Source organism: Pleurodeles waltl, chromosome 5 (genome assembly GCF_031143425.1).
Source record: "Pleurodeles waltl isolate 20211129_DDA chromosome 5, aPleWal1.hap1.20221129, whole genome shotgun sequence".
NCBI lineage: Eukaryota > Metazoa > Chordata > Amphibia > Caudata > Salamandridae > Pleurodeles > Pleurodeles waltl.
In genome coordinates this window covers 1,490,458,079-1,490,480,240 of record NC_090444.1, presented here as the reverse complement: position 1 = coordinate 1,490,480,240, position 22,162 = coordinate 1,490,458,079, and the positions used below count along the sequence as shown (strand labels likewise).

Sequence of the window (22,162 nt, the reverse complement as noted above, 5' to 3'; positions counted from 1 at the left end):
CTCAAACCCTAACCTGTGCCAGCTACAAATTCTTTAGGAGTTTAATTTAATTGCCAAGTGGCGGTTCTGGGAGCTGCAAAGTGAGCGGTGGTGTCCTTGCGTTGGGATGCATCATGCAGTGGCAGTTCCAATGGGCTGTACTGGGGGAGGTGAAGTCCTTGTCTGAACATTCATCAGCTCAGATGGTCTGTAATGGGCAATGTGAAGTCCTTTGTCCAGGGAAGTCTGCACGGCATAGGTGATGTGTCGGTTTTAAAGGCAATGCGTCAAGCAACAAAGGCGATGCACCAATTCTATGGGACTTGTGTCACACCACAGAGGAGATGTGTCAGTTTTGCTGGATTCACAGAAAGGCTGGTAGAGCACCTTCAGGCCCACTTCCAAGGATCCAGGATGGGGGTGGCACCACTTGAGAGGGCAGGACTCATAGGCGGCAGAGTCCAGGTGCTGGATTCAAGTTTTTGAAATTCTGTTATCTCCCTGAGGCTTCTGATTAGGAGACCAACCAACTAGCTCTTGGAGTCACTCTGGAGCCCTGGATTTAGAAATCCAGGCCCAGTCTTTTTCACCCAGGCAAGAGGAAAAAGGGCGGCAGGTTAGCACAGCAGGGCAGCAGTCCATCGGAGCAGCAATTAATCAGAGTGGCAGTCCTTTCTGCAGCATGGCAGTCATTGGTCCTGGCAGAGTCTGCAGGTCCAGAAGTGTAATTAAGATTTTGGTCTAAATGTCTTATATTTATACCTGGTGTCCACATTGAAGTAGAAGATTCTAGAGGTTTTCACCCTCCTTATGTGTCAGGCATCCTGTTCCATTGTTGGAGTGCTCAGGCAGGATCTTTGTGATGTGTAAGTGTGGTGAGTGACAGCACCTCCCCCCATTAACTCAGAGTGGTCCAACCTGCCAACACCTATCTTACCATTGTCTCACTGTCTGATCTGCCAGCTACACTTAGGGGGTCATTCCGACCCCGGCGGTCCTTGGTCGGCGGGAGCACCGCCAACAGGCTGGCGGTGCTCCGCAGGGCATTCTGACCGCGGCGGTTTGGCCGCGGTCAGAACAGGAAAACCGGCGGTCTCCCGCCGGTTTTCCACTGCCCTCAGGAATCCTCCATGGCGGCGCAGCTTGCTGCGCCGCCATGGGGATTCCGACACCCCATACCGCCATCCTGTTCCTGGCAGTTCGCCCGCCAGGAACAGGATGGCGGTATGGGGTGTCGTGGGGCCCCTGGGGGCCCCTGCAGTGCCCATGCCAATGGCATGGGCACTGCAGGGGCCCCCGTAAGAGGGCCCCACAAAGAATTTCAGTGTCTGCTTAGCAGACACTGAAATTCGCGACGGGTGCAACTGCACCCATCGCACCTTCCCACTCCGCCGGCTCCATTCGGAGCCGGCTTCCTCGTGGGAAGGGGTTTCACGCTGGGCTGGCGGGCGGCCTTCTGGCAGTCGCCCGCCAGCACAGCGGGAAACACAGAATCACTGCGGCGGTCTTCCGACCGCGAAGCGGTGTTCTGTCGGGGGAACTCTAGAATGACCCCCTTAGTCATGTCGCCCAGGATGAGAATGCAGACACTAAGGGGGTCATTCCGACCCCGGCGGTCCCGCCAACAGGCTGGCGGTGCTCCGCAGGGCATTCTGACTGCGACGGTGTGGCCGCGGTCAGAACAGGAAAACCGGCGGTCTCCCGCCGGTTTTCCGCTGCCCTCAGGAATCCTCCATGGCGGCGCAGCTTGCTGCGCCGCCATGGGGATTCCGACACCCCATACCGCCATCCTGTTCCTGGCGGTTCGCCCGCCAGGAACAGGATGGCGGTATGGGGTGTCGTGGGGCCCCTGGGGGCCCCTGCAGTGCCCATGCCAGTGGCATGGGCACTGCAGGGGCCCCCATAAGAGGGCCCCACAAAGAATTTCAGTGTCTGCTTAGCAGACACTGAAATTCGCGACGGGTGCAACTGCACCCGTCGCACCTTCCCACTCCGCCGGCTCCATTCGGAGCCGGCTTCCTCGTGGGAAGGGGTTTCCCGCTGGGCTGGCGGGCGGCCTTCTGGCGGTCGCCCGCCACCCCAGCGGGAAACACAGAATCACCGCGGCGGTCTTCCGACCGCGGAGCGGTGTTCTGTCGGAGTTAGAATGACCCCCTAAATGGTTGGGACAGAAAATGCTGACTTTCTAAAAAGTGGCATTTTCAGACTGTGGTTAAATTCAACATTACCATTAAAGAGAGCTTGTGAGTACAATCCTTTAAACACCAAATTCGACCTGTCCACCTGCTTTCAACTTTTTAAATGTAATAAAGTAACTTAACGTTATCCTAAGGCAGAAGTAGGCCTCACAGTAGTGAAATACTAATTTTAGAGTTTTCACTACCAAAACACATAAAACTTAAATGTGCGTGTCCAAATTTTTAAATATACTGCCCTCTGCCCTCTGGGCTATGTAGGACCTAACCTAGAGGCGACATCTATATTACAATGGGTTATTTGGGCCTGGCAAGAGGCTTACCTTGCCAGGTTGAACTTGCAGTTTAGAAATCCACAGACAGGCTGCAATGGGAGGCCTGAGACTTGTTTAATGGGTTTAATGGGCTACTTAGTAGGTGGCACAATCAGTGCTGCATCACCACTAGTAACATTTCAGTTACAGGCCCTGGGCACATGTAGTACCACTTTACTAGCGACATACAAGTAAACTAAATTGGCCATTTGGATGTTACCCAGTTCTATCATGTTTTAAGGAAATAGCACACACACTTTAGCATTGGTTAGCAGTGGTAAAGTGTGTATAGTCCTATAAACCAATAAAAATTGGTTCAGAAAGTAGGAGAGTAAAGGCAAATAGTCTGGTGATGACCTGGCAGAAAACGTTCAGTTCAACAGTCCCCATATTAACACAGTGCTGAAGACAGCACAGTTTTACCTTCATAGTCCTGATGAAGATTCTCCACTTCATGCCCCCCAGTTATAACCAAATAGACATCAATAGTTTTCCTAGGACTAGATTGTCTATGACCTACACTAGCTACCTATTACAGCACGAATCCAACGTAAAACATGTTACCTTGTCCCAGTGGCATAAAGAAACCTGAGGGGGCCCCCATTCAAAATAATTGGAGGGGGGGGCAAAAGCTGCCGGGCTCAGTCAGGGGCACTCAGCCAGGTGACAGCCACCCTTGTAAAGTGCTGGAGGGGTCCCTCTGAAGGTCTGCCACCCCCGCCCCCACCCGTACCACGGGAGCTGCAGGGGCTTTTGTTACACATCTGCCTTGTCCATAAGGTTATCCATGACAGTACATCTCCCAATCTAACAAATGTTCACATTTAAAACATCACATTACAAATGCTCACAAAACTAGGTCAAGCCCTGCATATTATCATTCTCCCTTACGCCCTAATATGTAGATAACAATGTTAAGTTCTACACGTACGCAAGGTAGGAGGATATATTAATTAAATAAATGTACATGAAAGGAAAGGAGAAATTCCGGTCACCTGAGGGTCCCACAGTAATGAGCCATCACCAAGGCTACTTGCTGTGTTTTCCACACATCTGTAGAATCATTCAGCTTTGAGGGATCGGAAATGGGAGCTTCAACGGATTTGGCGTTCTTTTCTCAGAGCCTAGCTGGAATTAAATCTCGAAGAAGCATAACACAAACTTGTCAAATTGTGAATTCGACAAATGTTAACTACTGTATGAGTTCCGACATTCAGCTAAACACCATGCTAGACAAAATGATTTCTCAAGCTGCTGTCATACTTCAAAGCATGAACATCACCTCCCTCCAACAGCAACAAAATGCTTGCCTGAAGGATTATTGTTTCAAGCTGAAATAAAAATATTATAAAAAGGAACACGGTGGGCCACTTACCAGAGTCTGAACTATGGCATGGTTTGTAGCGTTCATGTGAGCATTGAGAGGAAATGAACATTCACCATCACAATAAAACGCAGCGTATCCTTCGGGAGCAATAATCCAGTCCTGAAAGTGAATACACAAGTTTTAAAAACACGCAGAACATGCTGACGGGGAGTTATATCGATGTTTTTTTTTCTTTTTATTCAGACCTACCAAGTGTCAGAGGAAGGCAAAGATGAGCTTCACAGCAGGTATGCTGCTATAAACGAAACCTTTCTAAAGAAAATATAAGCTAAATAAAATGTATTTCAACCTGCCTTGTCTGTGGGTATTTTCAGAAGATATGTACAGGAGGGTGAGTGGCACACTACTCGATTGTTGAAATTTACAAGCAATAATATCCAATGTACGTGGATTGCATGGTTGCTTTTAGTCGAGGGATTTTTCTTTAGGACGAACTATTTACAACTTGTTCTTTTCACACTCAAATGAAAGCAGGAGAACAGTTTGGGAGAGCAGAGAGAAAAGCCTCGAGTACTTCCGCAGAGAGCCCGAGAGGCGGCTGGGGATCGCAAATAATATTAGGCACAAATACAACCGTGGAATTGCACCGTAAGCGTAAGCCTATCGAGCAAGACCGATACTTCCATGGAGGGTTTGGGGAGGTTATCCCCTAAGATCTTTTTTTAATGGGTAAAGTGGGCATTTCCAAAGGACCCTATATTAAATATTGCAAAAAAAAGTCTAGTTGGCTAGTAGGAAGGTCCTAAGCGGAGATAGCAATAGGTAAAGAGAGCTTTCTAGATAGTTATTTCCCTGGTGAATGTTTCCATTCTCCATGAGTGGCCAGACCTAAATGTGAACTGATATTCATCAAAAACCTGCGTCAAACCCAATTGCATTCGTTTCACACCAGCGATGAAAAACATTACTGATTGCGTCTTAATTTTCAGTATGCAGCACTGTATGCTGATCTGCCAAGGGTCGCAGCTGCGACCCTCAGCTTGCCCTTTGCAACTCCTGGCACTGCCTTCGCAGCATGGGCATGTTATGTGCACATTCTCACTGCTACCGAACTCAACTGTTCTTATAAGCAACCTCATGTGAGGCTGAGTAGTCATGCCTGGATTTGACCCTCTGGCCATGGAGTAATAAACATATCACTGTAGTGAATGCATTACAATTGACATTTACATCTTACTATATCATAACTTAACACTTTGTATTTTTCAGTAAATTTCTGAAGTTTTTGTAATATAAAGTAAGATATTATTAGCATACTAAACTATAACTTCATTTTAACCTCTGTTTCTTTCAGTGAATGGCAAGGGTTTTTTAAAGACCTTATTACCATTCCCAATTCTCCATCAGTGGCCAGGCCCTGAACATACCTGCTCACCCCTACGGGCTCCCATCCCCTCACCATGCATGGCCTATGGCCAGGCCCTGTGTCCAACCTCATGCGGGACACTAACCCACAGACACCCACCTCATTTTTTGTGATTCATTTTTTCAGACCCTTTTGATCCTGGTGACCTTCCCCCCATTTTTTTTTTTCATTTTGGGCCTGAGGAGGGGAGGTGGGGGGCTAGGCAGGCAGAATATACCAACCCTGACTCTTTATGTCTTAAAAAAAAAAAAAAAAATCAGGACACATTGATCAAGGCCCATAGTCATGTAATGGAAGCAGTAGCATTTCTTTGCATGTTGCAGTCAAAATGTTGCAGTATCAGTCAGAGCGTTTGCTCCAAAAAGTCCCCTAGATCACAGAGAAAGTTTAATATTTTGAATTCAAGTCCAACTGTCAATATGTCTGTGAACTTTGAACATTGAATGATTCAAAACTACTGAACAGATTTACACCAAATCACAATAGGCACAGTTTTTTGTGTAAAGATCTATCTTTCGGATACATTTGGTATAAATCCATTCAGTTGTTTCGGCTGTAGCATTGTCTAAAAGTCTCTATGGAAAGTACATGGATGTTAGAAATGGGGTTTTTGGTTGGCAGTCAGGTTGCCCTCTGTCCAAGCAAGAACCCTCACTCTAGTCAGGGTAAGTCACACACAATCCAAAATCAGCCTGTGCCCACCCTCTGGTAGCTTGGCACGAGCAGTCAGGCTTAACTTAGAAGGCAATGTGTAAAGCATTTGTGCAATAAATCATACAACACCATAATATAACACCACAAAAATACACCACACAGTGTTAAGAAAAATATATAATATTTATCTGGGTATTTTCAGGTCAAAACGATCAAAGTTGCAATATGAATTTGTAAAGATATCACTGAAAAGTGATATAAAGTGTCTTAAGTCTTTAAAAAGCAAACAAAGGCGGTCATTCTGACCGCGGCGGGCGGCGGTAGCCACCCGCCATGCGGTCACCGCCATGCGGTCACCGCCATTTGGCCGCTCCGCGGTCAAAAGACCGCGGAGGCCATTCTGGCTTTCCCGCTGGGCCGGCGGGCGCCCGCCAAAGGAGCGCCCGCAGGCCCAGCGGGAAAGGCCCTGCAACACAGAGGCCGGCTCCGAATGGAGCCGGCGGTGTTGCAGGGGTGCGACGGGTGCAGTTGCACCCGTCGCGATTTTCACTGTCTGCTATGCAGACAGTGAAAATCATGCTGTGGCCCTGTCAGGGGGCCCCTGCACTGCCCTGCCAATGGCATGGGCAGTGCAGGGGCCCCCAGGGGCCCCACGACACCTGTTCCCGCCATCCTGTTCCTGGCGGTCAAAACCGCCAGAAACAGGCTGGCTGGAAGGGTGTCGGAATCCCCATGGCGGCGCTGCTTGCAGCGCCGTCATGGAGGTTCAGCCCTGCCAGGGGTATTCTGGCGGGAAACCGCCGGATCCCCTTTTCTGACCGCGGCTTTACCGCTGCGGTCAGAATGGACAATGAAGCACCGCCATCCTGTTGGCGGTGCTTCCGTTGCCCGCGGCCCTGGCGGTTTAGGACCGCCAGGGTCAGAATGAGGGCCAAAGTCTCTTTCATGCACAAAGTACCTGGTTTCTGGTGGAAAATCTTCGCAAAGGGCCGCAGAAGAAGAGATACGTGGAAAAATGGTGTGTGCGTCGATTTCTCCCCAGCACACATGGACTTGCGTCGTTATTTTCTACGCGGGGAAGTCATGCGTCGTTTCCCGGCACGCGGACAGTCTCTTTCTATGGATCGCGGGGATTACCAGATGTCCCGGGTCTGTGTGTGGATTCTCCTGCTTGTTTTCTGGCTGCGTGTCGTTCCGCGGGGCTGTGCGTCGAAATTTCACTCTCACGGCAGGCGTCGCGTCGATTTCTCCTTGGAAGTCGGGTGGCGTTGTCCTTGTGAGGCCGTGCGTCAAAGTTCCGGTCGTCCCGAAGGCGTCGCATCGATCAGCGTCGGTGTGCAGCGTTTTTCTTGCCGCGGAACAAGCTGTGCGTCAAAAGTTTCGGCGCACGGAGCGTCCAAGTGAAAAAGAGAAGTCTTTTTGGTCCTGAGACTTCAGGGAACAAGAGGCAAGCTCTATCCAAGCCCTTGGAGAGCACTTTCACAGCCAGGCAAGAGTTCAGCAAGGCAGCAGGCCAACAGCAAGGCAGCAGTCCTTTGTAGAAAGCAGACAGGTGAGTCCTTTGAGCAGCCAGGCAGTTCTTCTTGTCAGGATGTAGTTCCTGGTTCAGGTTTCTTCTCCAGCAAGTGTCTGATGAGGTAGGGCAGAGGCCCTGTTTTATACTAAGTTGTGCCTTTGAAGTGGGGGTGACTTCAAAGAGTGTCTAAGAAATGCACCAAGCCCCCTTCCAGTTCAATCCTGTCTGCCAGAGTCCGAGTAGGGGGTGTGGCAGTCCTTTGTGTGAGGGCAGGCCCTCCACCCTCCCAGCCCAGGAAGACCCATTCAAAATGCAGATGTATGCAAGTGAGGCTGAGTACCCTGTGTTTGGGGGGTGTCTGAGTGAATGCACAAGGAGCTGTCAACTAAACCTAGCCAGACGTGGATTGAAGGGCACAACAATATTTTAGTGCAAAGAAATGCTCACTTTCTAAAAGTGGCATTTCTAGAATAGTAATATTAAATCCGACTTCACCAGTCAGCAGGACTTTATATTACCATTCTGGCCATACTAAATATGACCTTCCTGCTCCTTTCAGATCAGCAGCTGCCACTTCAACAGTGTATGAGGGCAGCCCCAATGTTAGCCTATGAAGGGAGCAGGCCTCACAGTAGTGTAAAAACGAATTTAGGAGTTTTACACTACCAGGACATATAACTACACAGGTACATGTCCTGCCTTTTACCTACACAGCACCCTGCTCTAGGGGTTACCTAGGGCACACATTAGGGATGACTTATATGTAGAAAAAGGGAAGTTCTAGGCTTGGCAAGTACTTTTAAATGCCAAGTCGAAGTGGTAGTGAAACTGCACACACAGGCCTTGCAATGGCAGGCCTGAGACAAGGTTAAGGGGCTACTGAAGTGGGTGGCACAACCAGTGCTGAAGGCCCACTAGTAGCATTTAATCTACATGCCCTAGGCACATGTAGTGCACTCTACTAGGGACTTACAAGTAAATTAAATAGCCAGTCATGGATAAACCAATCAATAGCACAATTTACTCAGAGAGCATATGCACTTTAGCACTGGTTAGCAGTGGTAAAAGTGCCCAGAGGTCAAAAGCCAACAACAACAGGTCAGAAAAAATAGGAGGAAGGAGGCAAAAAGTTTGGGGATGACCCTGTCAAAAAGCCAGGTACAACAATGGAGAACATTGTTTTTGGGGCTTCCCAGGTCCAGCATGATGGATCATGCCAAAACTTTCCAGGCAGGAGCTGAGGTTGATGAACCTTTATCTAAATGTTTCATGAAGGGTTTTCCACATAAATATATATATATATATATATATGTATATATATATATATATATATAGATGTGGAAAACTGCTCCCACTGAGAGTGGACCTTTTACATGTTTTCCTGTCTGCTGTCAAGTGAGCAGGAAAACAAATGAAAGAATTGCTCCCACAGGCAGGGAGCTGCATTTCTTGGTGCTCCCAGTGTGCAGAAGCAATGCCGGCTCCCACTGTAGGCGGGGAGCCGGCACAGACCATGGGGGCATTGAGGCTCCCAAGCAGTCCCCAAAAGTGCACACTGGGTGTCCTGGGTAGGTGCAGGGCACCCATAAACAAGTGGACAGGCCCTGGGACATGGGTTCCCCGGGGCCAAAATCGGCCAGGGGAGGGGGGCCTCATGGATTTGCTGATACCAGGGATTTTCTCAGTAGGATAGAGGATATACATTGGGGGTCAGAAGTTACTTTGATGATGCTTGATGTTAAAGCTCTATACACCAGTGTTAGCCATTTTGGTGGTGTAAAACCCTGTGAACATTTTCTCATGGCTAGGCCATTGAGCTTGTTTCTACACACACAGATGCTCCTTGAGACGATGACATTTTGTCTTAATAATAGCATTTTCATGTTTGACCAAACTCTTTATAGACAAACACAAGGGATGGTGGTGGGTACCTGCTATGCAAATCTTCACATGGGCTAGTGGGAGGAGCAGTTGTCCACCACACCTGAATTCAGTCAGGACATGGAAAGTGTATTGTCATGGCTCTGATTTATTGATGACCTATTTGTGAACTGGCATGGAAGTGAAAGAGAGGCAATGGGATTTGTGGAGTGTATTAAAAGGAATAGTTTGAACTTGGAATTAACTGCAAATTACAGCGGAGGAAGTATAGTATTCTTGGAAGTGGAATTGGCAGTAGTAGGGGTGAAGAAGACATCCAAACTATACCCCAGATTCACAGCGGGTAACAGCCTACTTCATGCCCAAATTAGTCATCCCAGTCAGCTCAAGTAAAGCATCCCGTATTGGGGAGTTAATACAGGCCATATGGAATTGCAGTGAGACAGAAAAGACAATCATGATTGAATGCTTTGCCCAACGAGGTTATCTTAAATGGATCCTGGACAAAGAGGTCCAAAGGGTAAATACCAAATCAAGAACTGAGATCCTTTTTGGCCCTAAGAGACAAACTAGGATCATTACTACATACGATGCCAGATCAGGAAACATATGGGTATCCTGAATAAGAACTGGGATCTCTTACTGTGTGACCCAGTAATAGGTGACACCATTGGAGTAAGACCCAAAATAATTTACCACAAAACAAGATATCTCTGGGACACATATGTGTACAGAGATCAGAGGGCATGACATATTTGGTAGACCATTACGAGGATTTCATGTCTGTGGCAAATGTAGAGCTTGTGAGAATTCATCTAACTTGAGTGAAATTAAGATCCCATAGAATAAGACCAAAGATACCACTAAACTTATTACGTGCAGTAAGCCTTTTGTGATATATGTAATGGAATGTCCATGCGGCTTGAGGCACATAGGCAGTACTTTACACCCAGCGCGCAAGAGAATATTGGAACATGCTAGAGCAATTGCTAAACAGGATGAGCACTATCCAGTGGCAAGGCACTTTGGAACACATCATTTCAGTGATGGGAATTTACTTAGATAGATAGGTATTGTCCCTGTTTCAGTGCACCCCTGGGGAGGCAATCAAATTGTGAAAACAGGAAGCAAAATGGATTGGATGGATTTGCTTAACACCAAAGTTCTGCATGGTTTGAATTCCGATGAGGAATTACGTGTCCATTTTGATTGAGTTTATAATATATATAGTTAATTCACAATGGTAGTATCTCCAATAATATGCTTTATGTTAGAATGTTTTATGTACAAAAAAGAGGTAATTTATTGAGGCACACCTTCTCAGCCATGTGTATAATTGAAAGGTTTGTTTTTAATTTTTTAGGGAAGGGACTCTCACCTGGTGGACTGGGTTTGAGAGACGGCTCCAACAGGGACATGCTACTCTTGTCTTCTGAGCACACCGAGCATCTGGGTGATATCCAAATTCATTTATTATATTTACATTTTGGGCTTATACTGTTTAAATAATATAAAAGTAATATATTCCCATCATTTGGTTACAGTGGTAAGTACAGATGTTTGCAGGAATCTCAGAGTTTGACCCACTGAGGCTAAATGCAATATATACACGCAACAATATTCTTATTTAAGTTTAATTTGGGACAACTGTGGAATTTAATCTTATTTTATTATGTGAGCACATAGATTATTGTTTTTATAAAAAAGTAACCCAATACATGTAGAACCCACTCGAGAACATTTAACTTAAATGTCTTAGGGAAGACCTTTGTGTGGCAAATGTAATAATAGTTGCGATGGGACTGTAACTGAAATTATTCTGGCCACAAAATAGGGACATTATGGGGGTCATTACAACATTGGCGGTAAAAGCTGCTTACCGCCGTGCAGAAGACCGCCAATACACTGCGGCGGCGGCAGGAGACCGCCACAGCTATTATAACACACATCACGGATTACGCCGAAATTCAGACACCCACACAAGTCCGCCACACAAAAGGTCAGCGATAAATATGCGGAAACAAATCCTCCACCTCCACACCAACAGAAACACGCCCATGCTATTACGACCCACGAATCCACGCAGCGGTCTTTCAAACGCGGTATTCCATTGGCGGTACACACCGCCGCGCTCAAAATACACACACAGCTCCTAAACACCGCCACATTGAACAATTACAAATACACACACCTGATACACATACACACACCACTCCCACACACCCAACACAATATAAAACATACACCCACATCACACACAAACCCCTACGACCACAAATTAGAGACGAAGGCCAGAGAGACAGCAAAGCAAAGACAACACCAGCACACAGAGGCACACAACACCATCACCCACACAACATCCACGCACAAAACACCACATACCACTACACTCACCACACTCATCAACACATTCACCACCCCACACATCACACACACCACCCCATGTCAAGCCAAAGACACCCCCGCTTCTTCGAGGAAGAGCTCAGGGTCATGGTCGAGGAAATCATCAGGGTAGAGCCACATCTATTTGGCTCACAGGTACAGTACACATCCATAGCCAGGAAGATGGAGCTATGGCAAAGAATAGTCGACAGGGTCAACGCTGTGGGACAGCACCCAAGAAATAGGGAGGACATCAAGAAGAGGTGGAACGACCTACTGGGGAAGGTGCGTTCAACGGTATCCAGGCACAACATCGCGGTACAGCGGACTGGTGGCGGACCCCCACCTCCGCCCCCACAACTAACAACATGGGAGGAGTAAGTCTTGTCCATCTTGCATCCTGAGGGCCTCGCAGGAGTCGTTGGAGGAACGGACACTGGTAAGTCTAATCTTAACTATCATATCCCCCACCCTACCTGCATGCTATCACACACCCCCACCCTCACACCCTCCCCTATCACCCTAACTCCTCACTAATCTACCCATAACACCAACCACCCATCCCAACCCCAAGACCTGCATGACACAACTAAGCATGGACACCCATCACTAAAGCATGCCCACTGCACATACCCACAACACCCCCCAACCATCACCACACAAGCCCCCACACAGGAATGCCTGCACTGGGGTTCACGCACACCCAACCATTGCACACCATGAAACACACACATGCAATAATCATGTACTTATACCACCGCAGGAACCCGAAGGAACGTCACCACACCAGAGGGTCCAGACAACACCACTCCACCCCCAGAAGAGGCCCACATAGTGACGACAGCAGCTCTGCCCTACTGGATCTTGATGACCAGCCCAGACCATCGTGGGCCTCAGGACAGTCGGCTCCCCTTGCCCAGCCACAGCCCAACACCGAGCTGCCACCCTCTGGTAACCCCAGCACAGCACCCACCCAGCGGGCCCATACCTCCCTACCCAGGACAGGTCAATCAGCGGTGTGTCCACCACTACAGGGCACCCAGGCTAACCCACCACCCCAACAACAACAGGGACCTGGGGGCAGTGGTGGTGGGCACACGGTCCAGGGGACGGAGGCACAGGAACACAGGGGAACTGGGAGGGCTGCTGTGCGACAGAGGGAGGACAGGCCAAGGGAACCTACTCTCAACGAGGCCCTATCCTCATCATGGGAGCATACCACCACTCCCAGGAGACGATGGCAACGGTCCTGGACAAGTTGCAGGAGACCCTGCGTCTGCAGGAGGAGCAGTATTTGGGGTTCTGGGAGGAGCTCAGGACCATCGGCTCTGCCCTGGCCACCATCGTAGGGGTGCTGACGGACATTCAAAAGACCTTGAGGGACACCGTGGCACTCCAAGGGGCCCCTGACACTAGCCAGGACGATGAAATGCCCACCACCTCCGCCGGCGCTAGTGGACAGGACGCCCCGCCACAGGACCAACAAACCAGCACCCCACCCCCTGCAGACGGACAACCACCACGAAAGCGGGCCCTGAGATCCAGGAACAGAACAGAGCAAGATGGCAAGACCCCCGCCAGGAAATAAGACCACCCTGTTTGTCCCCCCACTGTCCCACTTTGTTACCCTGTCCAGCTTGGAACTGGCCCAGCTCCACTTCCAATGGCCCGATGTGCAATGTACCTGTGAGACTAATAGACTGGACTCTGCCATGGACATTCTTCCACCATGACTTCTACCCATTTCACAACCCCCCTACATTTTAATGCGCTTCAATAAACACTCTTGAAACCTCAATAATATTGGAGACAGTCAATGATTGTGAACTTTGTATTGTCAATTACAGTGTTAAAAAAGGTTACCCATTGGAAGGTCAACATACCAATGTCACACATCACAAGCCTTTCAAGGGTGCAAGCTGTTGACACGTAGGTTACCACATTACTGAAACTGAAATGGAAGGGGACAACTCAGTTACCAAATAGGGAGTAAAATGTAGGTACAGGATAGAGGTAGACGTGTGAAATGTAATATAATGTGAAACATGAAATTGTACTCACCTGTGTCTCATTGATTATTGCTGTATGACTGACTCCCTGTTGTCGTTTTCATCTTCATCAGCTTCATCCTCATCACTGTCCACAGGCTCCACAGGCTCAACCGCTGCAACAACACCGTCATCTGGATCATCCTCCTGCGGAAAAGGCACCTGACGTCGCAATGCCAAGTTATGGAGCATGGAGCAGGCGATGATGATGTCGCACACCTTCTTCGGTGAGTAGAATAGGGACCCACCTGTCATATGGAGGCACCTGAACCTGGCCTTCAGGAGGCCGAAGGTCCGCTCGATCACCCTCCTAGTCCGCCCATGGGCCTCATTGTACCGTTCCTCTGCCCTGGTCCTGGGATTCCTCACTGGGGTCAGTAGCCAGGACAGGTTGGGGTAACCAGAGTCCCCCAATAGCCATACATGGTGCCTCTGGAGTTGACCCATCATATCAGGGATGCTGCTATTCCGCAGGATGTAGGCGTCATGCACTGAGCCAGGGAACATTGCATTTACCTGCGAGATGTACTGGTCTGTCAAACAGACCATCTGGACATTCATGGAATGATAACTCTTCCTGTTCCTGTACACCTGTTCATTCCTGCGGGGGGACCAGAGCTACATGGGTCCCATCAATGGCACCTATGACGTTGGGGATATGTCCAAGGGCATAGAAGTCACCTTTCACTGTAGGCAAATCCGCCACCTCAGGGAAAATAATGTATCTCCTTACGTGTTTCAGCAGGGCAGACAACACTCTGGACAAGACGTTGGAAAACATAGGCTGGGACATCCGTGATGCCATGGCCACTGTTGTCTGAAAAGAGCCACTTGCAAGGAAATGGAGCACTGACAGCACCTGCACGTCAGGGGGGATTCCAGTCGGATGGCGGATTGGTGACATCAGGTCTGGCTCCAACTGGGTACATAGTTCCTGGATAGTGGCACGGTCAAACCGGTAGGTCACAATGACATGTCGCTCTTCCATTGTCAACAGGTCCACCAGCGGTCGGTACACCGGCGGATTCCGCCATCTTCCAATATGTCCCAACTGACGGTGCCTAAGAAGGACAACAGCTAAGAAACTGTCAGCATTTCTCCAGGTATGTACCCACTGTCACACACAAGACTACACCAGAAAATTAACCCATCCGGAAAAGGTTTTGAGTATAGGCCTCGGTATGTGTGACGCAGTAGTAATTGAAGCCATGTGGGCCCCTGAAATGGCGGCTGCCTGACCTCTAAACTGGGACAATGGAATTGTGGGGTAACTGCGCTGGCGTTGGACACCGTCGCGGTAGGCGGTCGTAGAGCACGGCGCAATGCTGCATTGGTTAACATTGGACCCTATGGGTCCCAGGAGCCAATGAACAGGTGCGCTGGCGGTGATGAAGCGCCCCGCCGCGGACGTCACCGCCGCGGACGTCACCACCATTTTCTATCTCTTCAATCACTAGATACCTGACCTTCGACAGGAGAGGACCTACACTGCTAGTGCTGCTGTGACCTCGGTCTGGAAGCGACAATGGCTGCTGCGTCTGGGGAAAGGGCCCCTGCCTTCACTGCACAGGAGTTGGAGAAACTTGTGGATGGGGTTCTCCCCCAGTACACGCTACTCTACGGTCCTCCAGACCAACAGGTTAGTACACAGGGAGCATGTTGTATGGGCTAGGCCTGGGTGGAGAGGGCTGGGTGGATGAGGGAAGGGGGCAGAGTACATAGAACAGTCATGCATGGGGATGAATGGGCCACAGGACTAGAGTTGGGGGGGGTCAATTACAACGACGGTGCTGTGGGTAATGACTGTTCCTCTTTCCTTGTGCATGTCATGTAGGTCAGCGCCCACCAGAAGAGGGACATTTGGCGTGTCATCGCCAAGGAAGTCCAGACCCTGGGGGCCCACCAGAGATGGGGCACCCACTGCCAGAAGAGATGGGAGGACATTCGCCGCTGCAGCAAGAAGACGGCGGAGGCTCAGCTGGGGATGGCCTCCCAACGTGGGAGGGATGCCCGTCGCACCATGACCCCCCTGATGTTCCGGATCCTGGCGGTGGCCTACCCGGAGTTGGATGGGTGCTTAAGGACATCACAGCAGACACTAGGGGGTGAGTACAACCTCATCCTATGGACTTTGCGTGCAGTGGAGCTGTCTGGGTGGGGGTGGTGGGCTCTGGGTGTCCCTAGGCCAGAGCGAGTTAGGTAGGCAAGGCCCCTCCGTTATGTAGGCCATGTGGCACTCTACCCCAACTCAAAATAAAGGCAAATTGACGTATAGTTGCCCCTTTGCCATCCATGTGGGCAGATTTCTACCATTGCCATGTAGGCCATATCCCAGTAATTGCATGTGCAGAGGGCAGGAGCACGGCGTAATGCAGGGGGCTGCTGCGTTTGTCTTGTCCGCCAACGGTAGCGGTATGCCATGCACTAAAACTCTCTTTCTTCTGTCTCCACCCTTTTTCTGCTCTCCCTGTCCTTCTGTACATCAGCATCAACAGGCGGAGGTACAGTGGCACCGGAGCACGAGGGAGCTGCATCCCACATGGCCATGGAGGGCCACACCACAGACTCTGAATTCACCAGTGGGACGGAGGGCGAGGGGAGCTTCACGACGGCCACAGGATCACCAAACAGCGACACGGACTCGTCCGCCGATGGGAGCTCCCCTGTGGTGGCGGCACCATCTGTGCGCCCCACTTTCCCCTACCAGCACCGCCCTCCCAGCAGCCCCTCAACGTTCGCCCCATGCCCGCTCACCCAGGAGGGTGGGCATCACCTTCGCCCCAGGCACCTCAGGCCCTGCCCCAGTCACCCCTGCTGCCCTCAGTGAGGAGGCCATTGACCTCCTCAGGTCACTCACTGTTGGGCAGTCTACCATTGTGAATGCCATCCAGGGTGTAGAACGAGAGTTGAAACACAGTAATGCATTCCTAGAAGCCATTCATTCTGGTCAGGCTGTCCTTCAGCGAACCCTGCAATCTCAGGCCTCAGCACTGATGGCAGCCATTGTCCCTGTGTCCAGCCTCCCCCCTCCAACTTCCTCCATCCAGACCCAATCCCCTGTACCCCAGCCCATCCCAAGCACACCTACAGACCAGCATGCACACAAGTCAACACACACAAGTAGCTCAAGCAAACATAGGCACCACACACACCACAGGCACTCACACAAGCATCAGACCCATACAGACACAGCAACATCCACTGTCTCCACTCTGTCCCCCTCCTCCTCTTCTCCCTCCTCCCTCCCAGTCTCGTCTACACACACACCTGCATGCACCACATCTACAGGCACTAGGACTCGCACCAGGACAACCAGCACCACAAGCCGCTCACCTGCACTCACCACCTCCACTGCCATTTACACGTCCCCTGTGTCCTCTCCCAGTGTCTGTGACGCCCCCTCCCAAAGTACCCAAACGCCGGCAATCACTCACACAACATCCATCCACCTCACGACAGCCTCAAGTACCTGCACCTGCACCCAAAACAGCTAAAGTGATACCTCCTACAACCACCTCCTCTTCCTTCACTCCCAGACCTCCTCCAACTACCCATCCCAGTGTCTGTCAGAAACTGTCCCTATGTCAAATTGACCTTTTTGCCCTCCCCTTCCAATTCATCAGTCCCGTCGTAGCGCCTCAGCCAAAAAGCCTCCAGTACCAGTGGTGCGTGTACTAGGTTTTTGGAGTGCCCCGTCCACCAGGGCAGGCAGTAGGACCCAGAGCCAAGGCACTGTCAGCCCACCCCCTGTAAAGCCTCCGAAATTGGAGAGTGGACGACGGGACCGTGTCAAGACTCCTGGTGGGACAAACAGTGAAATGGGATCCAAGGCGATTGGTGAGTCATCTGTAACTCAAGAGAAGGTGGGGAGGGTCCCGAGGAAGTCTCCCCAACCTGTTGTGAGTGTCACGGCGGAGAAGTGCGCCATCATTTCCGGCGGTCCAGACACAACCGCCAGCACCGTTGTTACTGGTCAGGAGACCACCGCCGGAGTCACAGCCCAGGAGGGCTCAAGTATCGTAACTGGTCAGGAGACCACTGCCGGAGTCACAGCCCAGGAGGGCTCAAGTATCGTAACTGGTCAAGAGACCACCGCCGGAGTCACAGCCCAGGAGGGCTCAAGTATCGTAACTGGTCAGGAGACCACTGCCGGAGTCACAGCCCAGGAGGGTCCAGAATCCCACAGCCCCGCTGGGCAATGATGGAACGTCAAGCCACACACCAACGTCCAGTTTGGAGTTTGTCATGCCACACACCAATGTCCAGTGTGGAGATCGTCATGCCACACACCAATGTCCAGTGTGGAGATCGTCATGCCACACACCAATGTCCAGTGTGGAGATCGTCATGCCACACACCAATGTCCAGTGTGCAGTTCGTTATGCCACACACCAATGTCCAGTGTGGAGATCGTCATGCCACACACCAATGTCCATTGTGGAGATCGTAATGCCACACACCAATATCCGTACCAGAACTGCCATGGCAAAGCACCGCTGAACAGGGCAAAGACCGCCATGGTGAAGACCGCTGAACAGGGCCAAGACTGCCATGGCAAAGCACCGCTGAACAGTCCATAGCCAGCCATGGCAAAGCACCGCTGAACAAGACCGCCATGGTGAAGACTGCTGCACAGGGTCAAGACCGCCATGGTGAAGACCGCTGAACAGGGCAAAGACCGCCATGGCAAAGCACCGCTGAACAGGGCAAAGACCGTGTGGGTATGAATAGTCCGGCACATCAGGCATCGTTCTCCCATGTGCAGCTGGGACTGTGACAGGACATGTACTGTAGGAAGTTGGCTCTGTATGTGCTATTTCAAAGTAAGGAATAGCATGCACAGAGTCCAAGGGTTCCCCTTAGAGGTAAAATAGTGGTAAAAAGAGATAATACTAATGCTCTATTTTGTGGTAGTGTGGTCGAGCAGTAGGCTTATCCAAGGAGTAGTGTTAAGCATTTGTTGTACATACACATAGACAATAAATGAGGTACACACACTCAGAGACAAATCCAGCCAATAGGTTTAGTATAGAAAAATATATTTTCTTAGTTTATTTTAAGAACCACAGGTTCAAATTTAACATGCAATATCTTGTTTGAAAGGTATTGCAGGTAAGTACATTAGGAACTTTGAATCATTTCAATTGCATGTATACTTTTCAAGTTATTCACAAATAGCTATTTTAAAAGTGGACACAGTGCAATTTTCACAGTTCCTGGGGGAGGTAAGTTTTTGTTAGTTTTACCAGGTAAGTAAGACACTTACAGGGTTCAGTTCTTGGTCCAAGGTAGCCCACCGTTGGGGGTTCAGAGCAACCCCAAAGTTACCACACCAGCAGCTCAGGGCCGGTCAGGTGCAGAGTTCAAAGTGGTGCCCAAAACGCAGAGGCTTCAATGGAGAGAAGGGGGTGCCCCGGTTCCAGTCTGCCAGCAGGTAAGTACCCGCGTCTTCGGAGGGCAGACCAGGGGGGTTTTGTAGGGCACCGGGGGGGACACAAGCCCACACAGAAATTTCACCCTCAGCGGCGCGGGGGCGGCCGGGTGCAGTGTTAGAACAAGCGTCGGGTTCGCAATGGAAGTCAATGAGAGATCAAGGGATCTCTTCAGCGCTGCAGGCAGGCAAGGGGGGGCTTCCTCAGGGAAACCTCCACTTGGGCAAGGGAGAGGGACTCCTGGGGGTCACTTCTGCAGTGAAAGTCCGGTCCTTCAGGTCCTGGGGGCTGCGGGTGCAGGGTCTTTTCCAGGCGTCGGGACTTAGGTTTCAGAGAGTCGCGGTCAGGGGAAGCCTCGGGATTCCCTCTGCAGGCGGCGCTGTGGGGGCTCAGGGGGGACAGGTTTTGGTACTCACAGTCGTAGAGTAGTCCGGGGGTCCTCCCTGAGGTGTTGGTTCTCCACCAGCCGAGTCGGGGTCGCCGGGTGCAGTGTTGCAAGTCTCACGCTTCTTGCGGGGAGATTGCAGGGTTCTTTAAAGCTGCTCCTTTGGATAAAGTTGCAGTCTTTTTGGAGCAGGTCCGCTGTCCTCGGGAGTTTCTTGTCGTCGTCGAAGCAGGGCAGTCCTCAGAGGATTCAGAGGTCGCTGGTCCCTTTGGAAGGCGTCGCTGGAGCAGAGTTCTTTGGAAGGCAGGAGACAGGCCGGTGAGTTTCTGGAGCCAAGGCAGTTGTTGTCTTCTGGTCTTCCTCTGCAGGGGTTTTCAGCTAGGCAGTCCTTCTTCTTGTTGTTGCAGGAATCTAGTTTCTAGGTTCAGGGAGAGCCCTTAAATACTAAATTTAAGGGCGTGTTTAGGTCTGGGGGGTTAGTAGCCAATGGCTACTAGCCCTGAGGGTGGGTACACCCTCTTTGTGCCTCCTCCCAAGGGGAGGGGGTCACATCCCTAATCCTATTGGGGGAATCCTCCATCTGCAAGATGGAGGATTTCTAAAAGTTAGAGTCACCTCAGCTCAGGACACCTTAGGGGCTGTCCTGACTGGCCAGTGACTCCTCCTTGTTTTTCTCATTATCTCTCCTGGACTTGCCGCCAAAAGTGGGGGCTGGGTCCAGGAGGCGGGCATCTCCACTAGCTGGAGTGCCCTGGGGCATTGTAACACGAAGCTTGAGCCTTTGAAGCTCACTGCTAGGTGTTACAGTTCCTGAAGGGGGGAGGTGTGAAGCACCTCCACCCAGGGCAGGCTTTGTTTCTGTCCTCAGAGAGCACAAAGGCTCTCACCGCATGAGGTCAGACACTCGTCTCTCAGCAGCAGGCTGGCACAGACCAGTCAGTCCTGCACTGAACAATTGGGTAAAATACAGGGGGTATCTCTAAGATGCCCTCTGTGTGCATTTTTTAATAAATCCAACACTGGCATCAGTGTGGGTTTATTATTCTGAGAAGTTTGATACTAAACTTCCCAGTATTCAGTGTAGCCATTATGGAGCTGTGGAGTTCGTTTTTGACAGACTCCCAGCCCATATACTCTTATGGCTACCCTGCACTTACAATGTCTAAGGTTTTGCTTAGACACTGTAGGGGCATAGTGCTCATGCACATATGCCCTCACCTGTGGTATAGTGCACCCTGCCTTAGGGCTGTAAGGCCTACTAGAGGGGTGACTTACCTATGCCACAGGCAGTGGGAGGTTGGCATGGCACCCTGAGGGGAGTGCCATGTCGACTTAGTCATTTTCTCCCCATCAGCACACACAAGCTGGCAAGCAGTGTGTCTGTGCTGAGTGAGGGGTCCCTAGGGTGGCATAAGACATGCTGCAGCCCTTAGAGACCTTCCCTGGCATCAGGGCCCTTGGTACCAGGGGTACCAGTTACAAGGGACTTACCTAGGTGCCAGGGTTGTGCCAATTGTGGAAACAATGGTACATTTTAGGTGAAAGAACACTGGTGCTGGGGCCTGGTTAGCAGGGTCCCAGCACACTTCTCAGTCAAGTCAGCATCAGTATCAGGCAAAAAGTGGGGGGTAACTGCAACAGGGAGCCATTTCTTTACACAAGCCCCCCCCAGCCCACAGGCCAGGAGACTCAGCCAAAGCTGGGAGAGTCTTCCTAGTCTGTCAGGCGAGGAAGAGTAGAGGAAATAGGCTGGTTTGTTGCAGGGCCTACTCTGCCTTACATCCTCCTGTTCAGGTCATTCCCTCTGGGGAACTGACCCACTTCCACAGTGATAGGACCTAGTCTGAACTGCCTCTTGTCTGTGCTTTTTATGTCTTCACCCATTCTCTCTATTTTGGGGTTAGAGGTATCCACCTCTGCTAATCTTATCTTAGCCAGGGTCACCCCTAACTTACCCAAAGAGGTTACCCAGAGCTGGAGTAACCCCACCATGACCAACAGGGTCAGGGGGCCTAACTTGCTATTTGGCATGGGGTCTGACCACCATGCCAAGGATAGTGCAGCCATAAAGGCTAACACCCAGCAGAGGCCACTGACAGCTGTCAGTGCCCAGAACCACACCTTTAGCTCTTCACCTACAAGGGAAGGGGCTAAGTTACAGGCTTCTTTGGGTTCAGGGTGCCTGTCTGCTGTATCAGAGTGGGGGGTTACCACATCTTGTAGTAAACACCCTTCTTCCACTCTTTCTTCTGTTAGCTGAGGAGCCACCCACTCAGGTTTAACAGTTGCCTGACTAGCCAGGACTTCTTGTGGGTCAGGTTGGACTTTAACAGGGCCATTTTTGGAGTTCTCCCCTACAGGAGCAGAATCTCCCTGGCTTGCTGGAACCTTGGCTAAAGGTTGTCCACCCTTCCTACTCTGTTTTCTTTTCTTTTTCTTCTGGGGCTTACTTGCATTTACTGCAGGGGTAGCACCTCCAGAATCCTTGGGAGAGGACTGGCCCTGGACCAGTTCTTCTCTTAGGCTCTGACTAACCTCTGGGTAGTCATTTCCAAGGAGACAATCAAGGGGAGGTCTGTACTGACTACCACCCTTCTCCAGCTAAAAGTTCCACCCACTTCTA

At 50.6% G+C, this 22,162-nt stretch overlaps 1 protein-coding gene across 1 annotated transcript in view; it reads right to left on the bottom strand.

Annotated features, from left to right (window-relative positions):
- Nucleotides 1-22,162, bottom strand: part of BMP5 (bone morphogenetic protein 5) — an 808,157-nt gene that overhangs the window by 19,433 nt on the left and 766,562 nt on the right. The window contains exon 6 of the mRNA XM_069235783.1: nt 3,864-3,974. Coding sequence (XP_069091884.1) covers nt 3,864-3,974 — 111 coding nt within the window. The remainder of the gene's footprint in view (nt 1-3,863; nt 3,975-22,162) is intronic.